The sequence below is a fragment of the Magnusiomyces paraingens genome, assembly GCF_902498895.1.
Source record: "Magnusiomyces paraingens strain CBS 517.90 genome assembly, contig: contig2, whole genome shotgun sequence".
NCBI lineage: Eukaryota > Fungi > Ascomycota > Dipodascomycetes > Dipodascales > Dipodascaceae > Magnusiomyces > Magnusiomyces paraingens.
In genome coordinates this window covers 262,327-280,664 of record NW_022474068.1, presented here as the reverse complement: position 1 = coordinate 280,664, position 18,338 = coordinate 262,327, and the positions used below count along the sequence as shown (strand labels likewise).

Below are 18,338 nucleotides of genomic sequence, written 5' to 3'. Positions count from 1 at the left end.
GAAGCTAATGCTGATAATGATAATGATGATGATAATATTTGGGAATACTTGAAGAAAGTAGTGATTTAATTTAACTTCAGAAAAGATTTGAATATCTTATTAAAAGGTCAATTTTGATAAATAGTTGCATTTGAATGAAAATTTTTTTTTTCTTGTATTTTGAATTGAAACTTTGAAATAAATTCTTGTGAATAAAAGGTTCCACAACTAAGTTTTTCGGGTCTTTTAAAACAATTATTAACAATTTTTTACCGCTTTTTTTTTATTTTTTTTTATTTTTTTTTTAATAAACCCCGTTTTACATTACTATTTGAAATCTTTACAAAGGTTTGATAATTATTATAGTAATATGATAGTTTAACCATCTTGTTTTTCCAAGTTTTTTTTTTTATTAGTCAATTGTTGGATATTGTTTGATGGCTCTTTGGAGGTTTGTTATTAGTAATTTTTTTTTATTTTTTTTTATTTTTTTTAAAAAAAATTACCGTCTCTAGTCTGAACGGTCTCCATGGCTCTCTCACCTTTTTTTTTTTTTTTTAATGTTGTTTTCTTATTATGCTTGTTTACCTCCCCCTCTTTCTTCCCTTTTTTTTTCTTTTTTTTTTGACCTATGAAATTCGTTATTTAAGACCCTGTGCGCCAGGTTGAATTTCAAAAAAAAAAAAAAAAAAAAGAAAAAAAAACCCCCCCAAAGAATATATAAAAATCAAAGAAAAACAATAAATAAAAAAAAAAAGGCTCACTTAATATATTTCAATAAGAATGAGCATTGTTCTTTTTTTTTTTTTTAGTAATGGAAAATTCTATTATTTTTTTTGTATATATTGTTATTTTTATTTTTTTTGATTGATTAAAAAAAATTAATATTTTTGATTGGGCAAAGAAATCTTTAATCTTTAAAATCTTTTATTTTATTATATTTTATTTTATTTTTTTTGAAGAACCGCTTAAATTGCCACTATTCCCATATATAAATTATAATTTCGGAAATGATTATCCTTAAAATAAAAAGCCCCTTATATTTTATATATATATATATGAAACTATATAGGTCTGGGCAAATATAGGTTGAAAGATAACCAGTAAACAGACTATACATACAGTTTGAATTGTCACTGATTTTTTCTTTCAAAATTTCCAATATAAGCATTAATGCTTATTACGATGAGTGAGTATTTTAAAATTAAAAAAAAAATAAATAAATAAATAAAAACTTCTTTTCTTTTTTTTCCTTTTTTTGATTTCTTTTTCTTTTTTTTTTTATTTTTTATTTTAATTAGAAAGCAAAAGTTATGGGCAAAATATTACTGAAAAAAATAAAAAAATAAAATAAAAAGTGATCTTCATATATTAAATAAGCTCATTTACAATATATAGTTAATTGACTTTTAAACTTGATATTAGAAGGAAGAAAAAAAGAAATGATATATTTAAGACCTAGCTAGGTTATATACTATAGTATATAAAAAGAGGACTGAATGTTGATTGTATGTATCAGTCACTATTTTAAAGAATAAAATAGAAGAGGTCTTATCAAAATTACATTTATTTAACATCTTAGGCTTAAGTTAAATATATATATATATATATTTTTTTTTTTGCAATTCTTTTCATTTATTCATTGTTTTTTTGTATTTTTTGTATTTTTCTTTTTTTTTTATCCAGTGAATACGAGAGCAAGAATAGGGTCTTATCTTATTTCCTTTTTTTCCAAATAGGCAACTGCTTTAAGGTATGTTATTACAGAATGAGGCCAGTTTGTTTGTTTTTTTTTTTTTTTTTTTTTTTCATTATCCATTCTCTAGAAATTATTAATGTTGTTGTTATTGTTGTTGTAATCCGTTATCGTAATTTTTTTTTTATTTTTTTTAATCATTAAATTTAGTGATTTCTTTCTTAGGAGGCCTTCAAAAAGTCAGTTCTATCCGCATCTTCGATACTATTTGAGCTATAATAAAAGTACACTGCATCAAACAATAGTGGAGAGAAAAAGAGAAAAAAAAAAAAAAAAGAGAGGTTGTAAGTGATTTGTTTGATTTTTGTACTTGTATAGTTTGTATTATGTTTGACATCATACCGTTGTAGTTTAAGGATTAATGATTTTATTGTTTAAATATCTACACTGCTGGATGACTACAAAGATTTCAAATATTTGAGTTACTTTAGTTTTAATATAAGATTTACATGAACACACTTGATGATTTTCTTGAAAACCACAATCATTTGTGTTTTATTATATCGAATATTTGTAAGGGCAAATAAATAATTCCTTTTTTTTTTAAAAAAAAAAAAATAAATACAATTATTACAAGTCAGTATAAGTAAGGTTCATTAAGTTACGGGGTTGTTTGCTTTGCTTTGCTTTGCTTTGTTTTTTCCATAATTTTGGTGGCAGTTTCTTTCTAGGTGGTTATTAATGTTTTGTAAAATATATATATATACAAAGAAAAACGGAAAACTAGTATTTTCCTTGATATAATTAATACACTTGATAAAATAAATTTAAGGGGAATTTTTTTTATATTAATTAATATGATGAAAGTTGAAGAGGTGATTTATATTTGGTGGATGAAGTGTATTTTCATTGAAAGATATTTGTATATATGCAGTGCCTTGTATGGGATGATTACAAACAATTATGATGACTATTACCACCACAAACAATTATGGTAAATATTTTGCTATATATATATAATGAATTATTATTATTATTATTATTATTATTTCTATTTTATTTGATATTGTTCTTTTATTTGTTAATAGTTTGACAATTATTTAAAGAATAGTTTATAAGTTAAAGTATTTTGAAAAGTTTTAGTAGTGGTTTTTTTTTTTTTTTTTTTTTTTTTTTTTCATTAAGAAATTTAATGAGCGCTTTAAAAGTTAAGAAATTAATTTTACTTTGTAGATTGATATTTCTTGATGAGAAAAAGTCATAGTTAGAATAAGAAATGACACAATTTATTTAGTTAGTAAAACTTTTTTTTTTTTTTTTTTTTTTGAAAAGAGTACGTTTTGATATGACTGATCTTCAAGAAGAAAGAGTTGGTATGAGAATGAAAGTAAAAAATAGATAAATCATTTGAATTGATTAATTAAATATCTTTGATATTGAAAAAGAAGATTTTAATAGAGTTAGTCATTAGCTTATGATTTTGCAAGATATATATATATAAAGTTTATTTGAAAAGATTAAAAGAATATTTTATTAAAAATTGTGGTTACTTTTGTTTGTTTGTTTGTTTGAAAACAAAAGATGTGAAAAATAATGTTTTATACCATTTTTTTTCTTAAAAGAAATTGAGAATTGAATGAAAAGAATACGTATTTTTTTTTTTAATTATTGAAAATATGATTTTTTGCCCTTAATATCCAACCATAAATTATATTTGAAAATATCCAATTAGCAGATATATATATATATATATATATATATATATAAAGACCCACATAAGGAATAAGCATTAGTACATGTGTATGTGCCTCAAATTATCAGAGGTGGAGAAACATGTTAGAGTAACATGGAAAAGTCCCTTAAATACATTCAGGAGTGATATAATTTCCAATGAGGTTAAAAAAAAATTTTTATTTTTATTTTTTTTTTTTTTTTCAAGTGATACGTTTAGTAGTAGTAGAATTCAGGTTGTGGATATGTACATGTAATTCTAAAGCTAATGAGCAAATTGAGATGGATATATATCCATCTCCTGCATCGATGAGGAAGAAAAAAAAAAAAAAAAAAAAAAAAAAAAGACATGTTACGAAGGAAAGAAAGAGAATTGATGGTAAAAGTTATATTCTTAACAAATATATATATATTTTTTTTTGCTTAACCGGTAGAAGCAGATGGAGATTATTAAAATTAAAAGTAATAAGTCCTATGACTTTGTTATTAATAATAATAAGGCCACAATCGTTGTCTACCAAGCATATTAGAAGTAAGTAATGTATAAGTTCCATGGAAACAAGGAAAGAAACGGGATAAAAATAAGGAGAAGAATTGCAACAGGTTTGGTTGGCGCATTGAGCAAGAAGTTGGTTTTGTTTATATTTTGTTTATATATATATATTTTTTGTTCTTGTTAGGATTGGGTGGTTAGGTAAGTAATTTTTATAAAGTATATATATATATATATATATATAAGATAGATAGCTGGATAGATAGATAGCCTATAGGCCTAAGTTTTTAGTGATCATTATTTATTTTTAATTTAATTTTATTTTTTTTCATAAAAGGATTACAAAGTATATATATTATTAACTATATATAAGTTGATCACAACGGCAAAAAGATCGGTCCGTCATGGTTTTTTTTTTATTTATTTTTTTCTACAAATTGGCAAATGACATGCGGAGAAATCCGGGCTACATAATAATGAAAAAAAAAAATTTTTTTTTTTTTTTTTTTTTCACAAATAAAACTTCTGATCATGATGATTATGATGATGATATTGATGATATTGATGATGGTGGTGGTACTACCATAATAAAAACAATAATTAATAAATAAATAAATTAATAAATAAATAAATTAATAAATAAATAAATAAATAAATTAATAAATAAATAAATTAAAAAAAAAAAAAAAAAGCCATTAATAGAGCAGCCGTGCATAGACCGGATCAGGAAATTCGGGAGCCTTCTCCGGTAAAAGCCTGGAAACCAACCACACGGCACACGTGGGGTTAAATGATTTATGATTGGCTTAAAATCGAGTGGTTTGGCTTTAACGGAAATTCAGGGCAGCAGCAACAACAACAAACTGAAGCAGCACCATCAGCATTGGTAGTAGTAGTAGTAGTAGTAGTAGTAGTAGTAGTAGTAGTAGTAATAACAAATTTAAAATGTTATTTAAAATTGAAAAAAAAAAAAAAAAAAATTTTTTTTAATTGAATTTATAAAATTATTAAAAAAAACTTAATAAAAGATTGATAAAAATTTAATAAATTCTTTATAAATTTTAATTTTTTTTTTTTTTTTTTTTTTATAAAAGAGAGAAAGATAGTTGTTGTGGTAATAAACGTATTATCATCATCATCATCATCATCATCATCATCATCACAGTTATTAATTAATATGGCATAACTACATTTTTAAAAAAAAAAAAACCCCCCAAAATTTATTTATTTAAACCATCACAACCACCAAAATTAAAAAAAAAAAATAAAAAATAAATAAATCCGCCAGGTCTTTCCTTTTACTTTTTAAAAAAATAAAAATAAAAATAAAAGAAAAAAAATTTTTTTTTAATTTTTTTTTTTAAAATAAAATAAAATAAATTAAATAAAAAAATTAAAAATAAATAAATTAAATAAAAAAATTAAAAATAAAAATAAAAATAAATAAAACTCCTTTTTTAATTTTTTTAATTTTTTAATTTTTTTAATTTTTTTATTTTTTTATTTTTTAATTTTTTTTTAATTTTTTTTTAATTTTTTTTTAATTTTTTTTCTTTTCCTTTTTTTCTTTCTTCTTCCTTTTTTTCTTCTTAAATATTAAACTGATTTTTTTATTTTTTTTTTTATTTTTTAAAAAAAATCAAAATATATCTATTTATTATTATTATTATTATTATTAAATTAAATTAAATTAAATTAAATTAAATATATTAAATATATATATATATATATATATATATTAAAATCTTATACTTAATCCCATTATAATAATACCCATCATTATCATCACCACCACCAACACCAACACCAACACCAACACCAACAACAACAACAACAACACTATCAAACTATCAAATTATCAAACTATTAAGGCCCTGAGTTTCTTACATAAAAATAAAATAAAAATAAAATGGACCCCCAGGCCCACCACCACCATCTGCACAACCAACAACAGCAAACTCACCATCTACAACATGTTCCACAAGTTCATTCACCTTCATGGCAAACCCTCTACGATGATCTTCAAGCAGCTGCAAATGTCTCTGTAGCACCTTCTGCTGTAACCTCTGCTGCAACCTCTCCAGTTCCTTCCCATCTTCAACATCAGCCACTGCCACTGCCACTACCACTACCACAGCAACAACAGCAACAACAACAACAGCAACAACAGCAGCAATTACATTCTCATCAACAACCTACTCTCTTAGTAGGCCAGCAACAACCTTCACAAGACCCAATCCAAATGATTCAAAATCAACAATATCAAGGTCATTCTCCTCAACATCAACAACTGGTACATAATATACAACAACAACAACAACAACAGCATCTACTCTCACAACCTTCAACAGCTTCCAACTCTCCATTGCCAACCTCTGCTGTAATCTTACCATCAACAGTCTCAACACCACCTTCCCAGCATCTTCAACAACAACTCGCTAATCAAACAAACCCCAACATGTCTGTGCAACAACATCTGGTCGCATCAGTCCAAAACTCAGGTCCTTCTCCTCTCGCAACAACCCCTTCAGCTCCACCACCAACTACAGGATCAACTCCTCAAGATTTTAACTCCTATCTGGATTTCTCATCAGTCCAAATAGACCCCAACCAACCCTTCTCTCCACCAGTCCCAAACTCTCCATTCAACCCGCAACATCAACATCAACATCAACAAGCTCACATAATAGCAGCAGTAACAGCAGCAGCAGCAGCAACAGCAGCAACAGCAGCAACAGCAGCAACAACAACAACAACAACAAGCCCAGGTAGACCACTCTCTCCATCACAACAAAATCAACTACAACAACTTCAACATTACCAGCAACTACAAAACATTCAACAACAAATGAATCTTTTACAACAAAATAATACAAATTCCCCTAGATCTCAACTGCAAAAACAAACCTCTCCACCACCACCTATACAACAACAGCAACAACAACAAATCCCTCTTAGACCAAACTCTCAAACTCTTAACATTTTACAAAACCCAGAAACTTTAGATACCTTTTTCAGAGACTTTTTGGATGGCTATTCAAATTCCTCCACTCTCGATTCCCTCATGATAGATTCAACCCCTCTAGATGCCTCCGTCTCTGGCCCTACTTCCACGTCTTCTGCTACTTCACCACCACAACAAATCCAACCTCCTTCCTTCTCACCAACATCTGCAATGCCCCCACCAACTCCAACAACCCTTGAAACACAAAGTGCCGTCATGACTAACGAAATCTTTCGCTCTCCTCTTGCAGGCCCCATGGACAAATCTTCCACCACTGGCTCCGCAACAACCGAAGATTTTACCCCCCTCATGTCTCCTGCTGTTACCCCCTTTGATTCAATCAATCCTGGAATCATGCCTCCAACTTCGGATTTTACCATGCCCAGCTCCTACTTTAGTGCCTCTCCGTTGGTCGAGGAAAAAAACTTAATCATTCCCTCGAATATTAAACAGTCAATGGTCCAACAACAGCAACAGCAACAGCAACAACATCAATTACAACCTCAACCTCAACCTCAACCTCAACCATCTACAAGACGCCAAAGGCGAGGAAATAGCAGAAAATCAACACCTGTACTGGCCCCTATGGTTACCAAATCTTCCGGCCTCAATTCCTCTTCAACCAATGGTGCAAACATCTCTTCAAGCTCCTCTGCCCGTATCACAAAGGCTTCCCCTATGATTCGACCCTCTCGTCGATCTAGTAGTAACCTGCCTAGCCTTGTTTCTTCCACAAATACTTCCCCCCAAATTCAACCAAACATCCAGCCCAATTCTGCAGGAGGAGGTTCTTCTTCTTCTTCTTCTGATCATCATACTAGTTGGTCATCAGATTCTGTCTCTCCAGAAGGTTTGACTGATGTTGTAATGCCTCCTCCTCAGAAACGTCAGCTTAGAAAACAACAACAACAACAGCAACAGCAGCAACAGCAACAACAGCAACAGCCACAGCAACAGCAACAACCAGAACCCGTTGTTACTGTCAAACCCAAATCAAAACAGTCAGCCACATCTACTTCAACTTCAGCATCTTCTACTCCAGGCTTGATCCCGGTTACTCCGGCTAGTCTCATGAATCTACCCGAACAAAAGGATGTGGAAATGCTCGATGTTGCTAGCACTGAACTCCATCTTCGCAACGCAGTCCAAGCTGGGAAAAATGTCGAGAAACAAGAACAAACTCGGAAATCCACTCCTAATAATAATACACCTATATTAAGACCAAATACCCGCAAAAACTCAACTCAAATGTCTCCTAAAACTATTGTCCCCAATGGGTCTGCTACAAGCTCTGCTACAAGTTCTGGTACAACTGTCCGCCGTACGGGCTCTCGCCGCGGATCAAGCAACAAAGCAATGCTCCCATCTCCCTCCCTATCAGCCCAACAAGGTAGTACTCTCATTAAACCCAAGATCTCACCTTCTGGAGGCCCCGGAGGCCCAGGTCCCAGTTCATGGAAACCCCGCCATGGTGCCTCCTCCTCGCCGGTTTTGCGACCCAAAATTTCCCCCCATATCTCGCCACGTATTGATGCAATCAATGGCATTGGTGCTGGCGGAGGAATACACTTGTCTAACGGGAACAGTGGTAACAGTGGCAGCTCTGGTGGGAGCTCATTGTCACGTAAAAGCAGTCTTTCTGCATTAAATGGGGTATCTGGTAGCCCGACCTTGGGTGCAGACATTTCGCTTGTGCTTGCATCCAAGTCGAATTATCAAAATATTGTGGAGGGTACCCACTCGCAGCTCGGACTGTCATACCCGGAATCGCTTTCTGCAGATTTGACATCTAAGCGCACCTCGCACAAACTGGCTGAGCAAGGCCGCCGTAACCGTATCAATTCAGCGCTAACGGATCTTGCCAAACTCCTGTCGCCGTCACACCAAGCCTCGTCCAAGGCTTCTACGGTTGAAATGGCTATAGACTACATCAAGACTTTGCATGTGGAGGTCGCAGAGCTCAAGGCGCGTCTTAGCAAGTATGAGGGTAATGGCCAAACACAAGATAATGACGATGACGATGAAAATAATGATATGGAGGATGACCAGGTGAATAATGAGAAGGAAACATCGGCACAGGTCAAAAAAACACTTTCGGAGACTTTTGTTACACCCGCGGATTCTGCAGATTTAGCAGCAGTAGCTGATGCAAAGCGCAAGTCGGATCCTGGACCTACAGTTTCTAAAGCTTCTAATAAGGTCAAGTAAAAAAAAAAAAAAAAAAAAAAAGTGTGTTTAAATGGTTCTTTTTTTTTTTTTTTTTTAAATCACACTTTTGTTTTTATTTTTATCTATTAATACACATTGTTTTTCTATATTTTTTTTTAAATAAACTCTTCTCCTTTTTTTTTTTTTTTGGATCCATAATTGTTGAATAAATACTAAACAGTTGTCTTCATTGTTTGTTTCAAAAAGTACAAATAAGCATCAATGATATCCCTTGTGTTCTTACTACTACCAATATATCATTTTCTTGTCCCCCCTCCATAATTATAAACGTTTTAATTTGTCTGGGAACGTTTTGTTCTTACTTATAGAAAATACAAAAAAAAAAAAAAATTTGAAAAAAAAATTTGAAAAACTAAACCAATCTATTTCCCAGTTGTTTTTATCAAATTCTTTAATTTTTATCTTTTAATAATAATCTCTTTCAAGCTAACAAAGTTTACTATTTGACTTATAAACCAATTAGACTGTTTACAAAAGTCGGCAAGTTTATTTCATAAAATGTTTATTTCAATCTATTTCTTTTTTCTTCTTCTTATAACCTAGAAGATACTACCAAAATGTTGAAAAAAAAATTTTTTTGTTCCCAGAGAGTTCATACTTGTAGTTATTGCACTTTTTGCTCAAGATCCCTCAATTATTCTTCTTCTTCTTCATAATCACTCCTGTGACTATTCTGTGACTATTCAAAAAAAAAAAAAAAAAAAAAACGGTTTTTCTGTAAATTTTAAAAACTTTGACAAAAGAAAATATGATCGTTTATTTATATATATATTTTAATAAGGTTTGACCCAAAACAAACAAATTTGTAATTTTTAAGGAAATTGTTCACAGCTCTTATATATTTCTAAAAATAAATCTTTTCAACAAATTTAAAGTTATTCCTTGTGGCCCAATGGCAAGGCGTTCGCCTACGATCATTAAAGGTTACAAAGCGAAAGATTCCAGGTTCGACCCCTGGCAGGGAAGCTTATCTTTTTATTTTAATCTTTTTAAACCTTATTGCGTTTTCGTCCAAGTCGTGGTGATTATCTTCCATTTCCGCAATTCGCATGATTTTTTCTAATCTATTTTGCAGCTCTTTTCCCTCGTTGTTTTCATGGTTGGAGGCCAATACTCGCACCTTGCGGTGTATCAATTTAGTTTCGGGGTCAAATAAATCGCTATTCATGATATAAATGTTCTCTCTCTGGTCGTTCTCCAGCATGTACAAGCAGCCCAGAAACCTCTTCGTTAAATCATTGTCACCCTGTTTCCCCAGGCCTGTCCACGGGTGTGCGAGAGACCGGAACTTTTTCTTGGTGAATCCGGCACCACGTTCAGATACTCTGAATGCTCTTCTATAGTCCCGCACCCTCTGTTTCATGTCGTATAGCACCTCACAGCATCCAGCGATTATCATGTTTGGTGACGATGCCGACTCGGTGACCTTGATCCAGTCTTCCGTCTTGGCTTTAGAGGCCTTTTGTATAAATTCGCAATATTGCTCCCCGCTTACTCCACTATGCAAGTACTCCATCATAATGTTGTGAGTTTCCATGACCCAAGCAATGAATTCTCTTTGGCACGATTCCTCCATTTTGAAGGAGGAATTATCCAATACTTCCTTCTGAAAGCGTTCGCTCTTTTCTTTGGAGAATTTGTACTCCATTGATGGGTCTGGGGCTTCGAAGAACGCAAAATAAAAGTAGCCACGGTATTCCTTATTCCCCGCCCCAGAGTTCTGTCCGCAGTACATGCTTCGTTCCATTTCGGCGTATTTTGCGCTGTCTAACATATCCCCCATCCACAGGTATGTGGATGAGTTAATTGACTGTTCAGCTCCATCTTTCATGGTTGAAGATCAATGACTATTTGTCGTGGTCTCGGGATAAATTGAATGTAATTTATTATAACTTATAGTTACTGATTAAGGGTAATAGTCTACACGTATTATTAGTCCCAGGTTCCATCAGTTTGGTCCAACCTAGCGTATCTTTGATCTTAAGATAAACTCAGTTCCTCTTAAGTTTTATCTTGTTCTGCTATGCTGATGGTGGTGATTGTGGTGGTCCTGATATCTCATCATCACTGGTTGTGTTGCAACTTGGCCCACACAACCCTAACCACTCAGATCATGGGACCCAGAAGAACCCCCTAGCATGCTGTTCAGATATCTTTTTTATCAGTTGTTTTTATTTTTGGTAAGCATTGAAAAGAAAAAAAAAAAAAAAAAAACTCAAAAGAATGATATTTATTGCTTTGATAAGATTTTAATAAAAAAGAAAAAAAAATTTTTTTTTTTTATTTCTCTTTTTATTTTTTAAAACTTTGGGATCATCAAAATTCGCTTAATTTTTTTTTTTTTTTTTTTTGCGTACTTTAGCTTTAACACATGATAAAGTCTTGTCTATCTGTTTATTTTGCACCGTCTCGCTTACTCTTACTATGCTTAATGGAGAAAATGAAACCGAGGGAATTAAAAAAAAGATTGTATATTACTTATTTAAATATTTAATACTTAAAGTATTGTTTGTTATGAAAAACTTTTTTTTTTGTTTTTTTTCTTCTATCTCTCTTTATTCAAAGATCATTGAAAAAGAAAAAGAAAAGAAAATCAACCGGTACCGTTGAATTTTTTTTATTTTTTTATTTTTTTATTTTTTTATTTTTTTATTTTTTTATTTTTTTATTTTTTTATTTTTTTATTTTTTTTTTTTTTTTAAAAAAAATGCCTAATACTTGTGGTACATGCTTTAAAAAACTCCTCTCTCAAGAGTAAATACAATAAAATAAAAAGGCCAAAGATTGGACAGCCATGAAAAAAAAAAAAAAAAAAAAAAAAAAAAATTTTTTATTTTTTCATGTTTCTGGTAAATGGTAAATGGTTTAAAAAAAAAAAAAATACAAAAATTAAAATTAGTTAGGAATTCATAGTAAAATATCTTTTATTTATTTATTTTTGTGTTTTTTTCGTGAAACTGATAGTTGTAAAATAGAAATTACTAAATAGGAGGAATGACTGGAATCGTTAAAAGTAGAAAAAGAGAGGGGGAAAAAAAACAATTACCCAATTGTAACGATAAATTTTTTTTCTTTCACTTTCTATATTAAAATTAACTAAAGTTAACACAATTCTAACTAACTAAAATTAAGTTTAACTACAAAACGTGGTTAAAGTCACTCAAATACCCCTCAAACTTTAATCTAAAACTCCGAATTTTTCATTAAATATTCTGGGAGTTTGGCCGAGTGGTCTAAGGCGCCAGCTTCAGGTGCTGGTCTCTTCGGAGGCGGGAGTTCGAACCTCCCAGCTCTCATTTTTTATATATGCTCTACAGCTCTTTTATCTTTTCTTCCTTTTTTTTTTTTTTTGCCATTTGTTGGTTTTTTGTTAATGAAAAATAAGCCCTTCTTTTGATTCAAGTGGGGGTTTTTAGGTGTTTTGGGTTTAAATGTTAATAAGCAATTAAACAAATAAAATAGAGATTATGTCAGCAAAGAGAACACCATTTAAAAAAAAAATTAAAATAAAATAAAAGTGTAAACTTGTATCACTAAGACTCCATATTCACCAAACATTGCACATTGCACATTGCAAATTCTATCCTAAGATATCAAGTTTAATAAATTACCTAAATTTCTATACTCTTTTTCTAATGACTAAATTTAAAATACAACATCTTATTCCCCATCGTACTTGGTGTTACACCGGTGCTCTTACTGGTGCTCTACTGTCGTTGCATTCTACACTTTATCACATGCACACCTTGTTGGAGTTGTACAAACACCTGCCAACTAAAATGACATATATATAAATATCATACAGCATCCATCTTGCACATTGGCCAAATTGTAAGCAAATTGGTGTTACATGTACTAAACCTCAGTTGCTTGACTCTAACACAAACTTTCATTCAGTTTGCATGCAAAAAAGCAATTAACATTGCTTCAGATCATTGCTACAACTATTATCACAACCGTTTCTATAACCGTTGCAAGATAGCCAGTTATCAAGTGTGGCTTTTTGGCCTTTTGTTTTTTTGTCTGTGGGATTTCGAACTTTTTGTTAGTGTAGAAAAAAAATCGAGGGTGTGACGAGAGACTTGGGTGACGATGATGATAATCATCATGATAGCGCCGTGCCATTGACAAATGGTTTGTAGAAACGCATTGAAAAAAAAAAAAAAAAAAAAAAAAAGAAAATACAAAAGAAAAGAAAAGAAAAGCCGTTAAAAACGGCATGCGCATTTCCCATTCAACGATTCTTAGCTTCGGCTTGACGTTTTTTTTTTTAGCTATGATGTTTACTCATCCATGCAGCCTAAGATTATGGATAAAAAAAATTGATGAACTGGTGCCTGGAGTTTACCCGTTGGTTTTGGCAAGCTGGTTATTAATTTCACACCGATTTCCGGACTTGGACTTTAAATATAGTTTTAAATTAAACTCAAAATCTTCAACAAAGACCTTTTAAATAAATCTCCACCGCACAATATCACTTTTCAGACTATCAGTGGATTTTTAGGTAAGAAATGCAGTTTAGTTAAAAAAAAAATTGAAATATAGTTAAACTGAAGAAAAAAAAGAAATTAAAATACAGGAGTGGCCAGTTTATGGGAGTCATTGGTTGTGGCTATTCAACGCCCCAAAAAATCAATCAAAATCTGGATTTTTCTTCGTCAGATATGTTTTCGCAAGTGAATAAACCTAGCAAACAAAGTTCCTAATCTTCTTTATTTTTTCTACGAGTCAATATCAAGCTTAAGCCTAAACCTCTCAAAAAACTAGACAATAATGGCGCTGGCTGACATGGTTGCATTATTTACTTTTAGAATTAATCTGTTCACAAATTAAACCAAACCCATTCATGATAAAATTTGATCAAATTATTATTTAAACAAAAAATTAACAAAACTGGAAACCTTTGAGGTTAAGTGATGTCACCTTTGCATTTTACAATGGTAGCTTCAGCCTTGTTCAAATCTATCATACATTCGAGTATCAAGATAACCGCCTGGTATGTTTGTGGGGTAGAAACATAACCGAAAAGTCTCCTTGTCAAGAATTAGTAACTCAATCCGATTTTAAGAAATATTTAAAACAGTTCTAATCTTCTCAAAACATGGATAAACCAAAAAAAAAAAAAAAAAAAAAAAAAAAAAACTCATCTCTAATACCAATGTCTCCTGAACTACTTGAAATACCTCTTGAGCCACTCAGCTTGCTGGCACCCGTCGTTACCAAAATTGAGTCTTCAAACAGTAATCAGTGCACAAATGATACTCTGGAAACTGCTGTTGCATCTGGTGTATCTTTCAGAACAAACCCAGCAGAATTCACTGAAGCGGTAATCGAAACATCAGAAGAAAATATCAACGAAGAGGAAGATGAAGATGAAGATTACCCCGAAGGTGGAATTGAAGCATGGAGTGTGGTTTTGGCCTCTTTTCTAGGCCTTTTTGCAGTCTTTGGACTATGTACATCCATGGGTGCAGTCCAGGCTTATGTTGCAGTTTATCAACTTTCAAATAAATCAGAATCACAAATATCTTGGATTTTCTCTGTTTTCATATTCTTTATTTTTTTGCTTGCTTCCTATGTTGGGCCCATCTACGATGCTTACGGACCATACCAGCTGATAATTACTGGAACCTTTTTGTTTACATTGGGTCTCATTACTACAAGTTTCTGCGTTGAATATTACCAATTTTTCTTGGCCTTTTCTGTTTGTACTGGAATTGGCGGAGCTCTATTGGTAACACCTATTGTTTCAATAATTGGCCAATGGTTTGATAAACGTCGTGCCACTGCAATGGCCCTGGCTACTGTTGGTGGAAGTGTTGGAGGTATAGTCTATCCTCTCATGCTACGCAAACTCTACTCTTCCATCGGGTATCCATGGGCTCTTCGGGTTCTTGGGTTTCTTTGTCTTGGACTTTTAATCTTTTCTCTTCTTTTGATGAAGACTCGTATGACCACCCCAGAAGACTCTCGATCAATTCGTGAAACCGTTACTCGTGCGGCTACCAACATGTTCGATTATCACCAACTCCAAGACCTTCGTTTTACTGGCCTTGCTGTTGCAAATTTCCTCGGTGAAATCGGCATAACCAATTGCCAAACATTTCTGACCTCATATGCACTTGCACAAAACCACACAGAAGGGTTCTCCTATTCCATTCTTGCCATTCTCAATGCTTCAGGTATTGCAGGACGTATCATAACGGGGTTTTTGGCTGATAAATTGGGTAGATTTAACACAGTCATTGCTTCTTGTGCAATGTCAGCCCTTACGGTATTTGTTGTCTGGCTTCCATTTGGTGCCACAACCGCTGGTCTCATTGCCTTTGCATTGACACACGGATTTTGCAATGTTGGTATCGTAGCACTTGCCCCTGCCTGCTGCGGTCAAATCTGCAGAACACGGGACTATGGCAAACGCTATGGGTTTATGTACTTTGTTGCATCCGTCACTATTCTCATTGGCGTGCCTATCTCTGGTGCTTTGATTACAAATGAGAAAGATTATACAAACTTTATAATTTTTGATGGTGTTGTTTATATAGCTACGACCCTAGCTTTGCTTTATTCCCGCTACGCTGCTGTTGGCTTCCGTTGGTGTAAATGGTAGCAATAGATAACATATATATATATATGTTATAATAAATAATAAACTGCTAGTCTTAAATAAATCCATTATGGAAGTTCATTCCAGGTTACGTGGGGAAGAAATTTAAGATTGTATTTGTGGGTTTTGCGATTATGTGTTGTGAGTCATTGTTGCTTTTTATTAATTAATTGTATGACTCGACATTCACACATAGCCGCCCTTCTTAAACTGACCATATTCCACCCGAAATTCAAAATTTTAATTACTAGGAATTACAATCTATAGCAATACCAATGGCACAAGAACTTTTAGAAATACCTCTGGAAACTTTGAATCAACAAGAACTAGATCCTGAAAAAAATGATGATGTTCGCAAACGGGTGGAAGATACCCAAGAAATTGCTGCAGCCTCTGGTGTTTCATTTAGAACAGCGCCCTCAGAGAATTCTGAAAGTATACGGTCTCGATCTACTAATGAAATAAATAATGATGAAGAAGAAGAAGAGGAGGAGGAGGAGTTTCCAGAAGGTGGATTAGATGCTTGGAGAGTTGTGTTGGCATCGTTTTTTGGTCTTTTCGCAGTGTTTGGCCTATGCAATTCTTTAGGAGCCGTCCAAGCACACGTTTCTATTTTCCAGCTTTCAAACAAATCAGAGTCCCAAGTTTCGTGGATTTTTTCCGTGTTGCTTTTTTTTCTTTTTTTTCTTACAGGCCTTGTGGGTCCAATCTACGACTCCCTGGGACCGTATCAGCTTTCAATTATTGGAACATTTCTATGGACTCTTGGACTCATTACTACAAGCTTTTGTACTGAGTACTACCAATTCTTTCTTGCCTTTTCAGTTTGTGTCGGTATCGGTGGAGCACTTTTAATGACCCCACTTATTGCTATTGTTGGACAATGGTTTAATAAACGCCGTGCAACAGCAATTGGCATTGCAACAGTCGGCGGAAGTGTTGGCGGTGTTGTTTACCCTCTTATGCTGCGTAAACTTTATTCATCAATTGGATATGCTTGGGCACTCCGCGTCCTTGGTGTACTTTGCTTTGTATTGCTTATTTCCTTTATTTTGTTAATGAAAACACGTTTAACATCTCTGGAAAAGCGCAAGCTTAGTAAGACTCTATTGGGAGGAGTCTCAAACATGATAGACTATCGCCAGCTCCGTGACCATAGATTTGCTGGCCTTGTAATTGGGAACTTTCTTGGTGAACTCGGTGCCGTTAACGGTCTTACCTTCCTTACTTCCTATGCTTTGGCACAAAATCATAGTGAAGAGTTTTCGTACGCCATTCTAGCCATTCTTAATGCATCGGCAATCGGCGGACGTATCATTCCGGGTATTTTGGCAGACAAGCTGGGAAGATTTAACACCGTGATTGCTACAACAATCATGGCTGCCTTCACAATCTTTGTCATTTGGCTTCCTTTTGGCTCCAATACAATTGGCCTCATCATGTTTTCGGTAACCCACGGATTTTGCAATGGAAGCATTGTATCACTCGCACCTGCCTGTTGTGGTCAAATTTGCAGAACAAGAGACTACGGTAAACGTTATGGCTTCATGTACTTTGTTGCTTCTGTTACTATTCTCATTGGTGTGCCTATCTCTGGTGCTTTGATTACAAATGAGAAAGATTATACAAACCTCATTATTTTTGATGGTGTTGTTTATATAGCTACTACCCTAGCATTGCTTTATTCCCGCTACGCTGCTGTTGGCTTCCGCTGGTGTAAATGGTAGAAATCATGAAAGTGTTATGATAATACTTTAATCAGAACTTATAAGTTCTGTTAAATTTATAATAAAAGAAGCTCTTATTCAATGAATACCAAGCATTTACCATTTCATAATCACATACTGATTATGAACAAGTTTATGAATGAAGTAAGTCATAGGCATAATAGATTCCCAGAATTACGAGTATCAATCTGTTTATATGAGGAGCTTTCCTTCCCCTCCAAATAAATGCCTTCCTCTTCTTTACTCTTCAAATAATTTTGTTTATACTGATAACCTACGACTTAGTCTGATTTTACACATACTTCGATCTAGTCCTAAAATTTTTCTGAGTTGAGATAATAGACTTATATCTTAATTATCAATTATTAAATACACGCTCTTTTCTTGTTTTTTTAAGTAATTCTTAGTCTAATGTAGATCCTTCACCACTACCATGAAATTAAAAATAATAACAAATTTATCGTAATATATATTGTTTTATAAATCTCTTTTTAGCATTCCTCTAATCAGTCATAAAATTAGGCAATAAAAAAATGCACTCTCGAACTAGGTCAAAGTCAATAGAAAAGAGAGAGAATTGCTTCCTGGTCTCATAAATCCCTAAACACAAGAAAAATATAAAGACGGTAAATGGATAAGAGAACCAAGATTATGATTGCTTCGAAAGGAATTTATATCGTTTTTGGCATATTACGATCATAATAAGATACTTGTACATGAAATTTTGTTGGATATACAAATACCTTTCGGCATTGCCTCTGAACTTTCTTTTGATTAAGTATCAACACTTATCTGTGATATCTATGATAGAAGTAATATTATCATTAAAAAAAAAAAACATTAAAGGTATATATATCCATCAAAATAAAACT

The 18,338-nt window shown here is 32.6% G+C and overlaps 4 protein-coding genes across 4 annotated transcripts; 3 read left to right on the top strand and 1 right to left on the bottom strand.

Annotated features, from left to right (window-relative positions):
* Positions 1–5,808: 5,808 nt before the first annotated feature.
* SAPINGB_P001831 (uncharacterized protein) lies at positions 5,809–9,111 on the top strand (the record flags this gene model as incomplete). The annotated part of the gene is made up of 1 exon (XM_031996551.1): positions 5,809–9,111. One exon carries the CDS (start codon positions 5,809–5,811, stop codon positions 9,109–9,111), a length of 3,303 nt encoding a protein of 1,100 aa, XP_031852442.1.
* A 988-nt stretch (positions 9,112–10,099) lies between these two features.
* SAPINGB_P001830 (uncharacterized protein) lies at positions 10,100–10,963 on the bottom strand (the record flags this gene model as incomplete). Its single annotated transcript, XM_031996550.1, has 1 exon — positions 10,100–10,963. The coding sequence occupies one exon, from the start codon at positions 10,961–10,963 to the stop codon at positions 10,100–10,102; it is 864 nt and encodes a 287-aa protein (XP_031852441.1).
* Positions 10,964–14,290: 3,327 nt separating this feature from the next.
* Positions 14,291–15,742, top strand: SAPINGB_P001829 (uncharacterized protein; the record flags this gene model as incomplete). The annotated part of the gene is made up of 1 exon (XM_031996549.1): positions 14,291–15,742. One exon carries the CDS (start codon positions 14,291–14,293, stop codon positions 15,740–15,742), a length of 1,452 nt encoding a protein of 483 aa, XP_031852440.1.
* Positions 15,743–16,014: 272 nt separating this feature from the next.
* Positions 16,015–17,466, top strand: SAPINGB_P001828 (uncharacterized protein; the record flags this gene model as incomplete). Its single annotated transcript, XM_031996548.1, has 1 exon — positions 16,015–17,466. The coding sequence occupies one exon, from the start codon at positions 16,015–16,017 to the stop codon at positions 17,464–17,466; it is 1,452 nt and encodes a 483-aa protein (XP_031852439.1).
* Between the last annotated feature and the right edge of the window lie 872 nt (positions 17,467–18,338).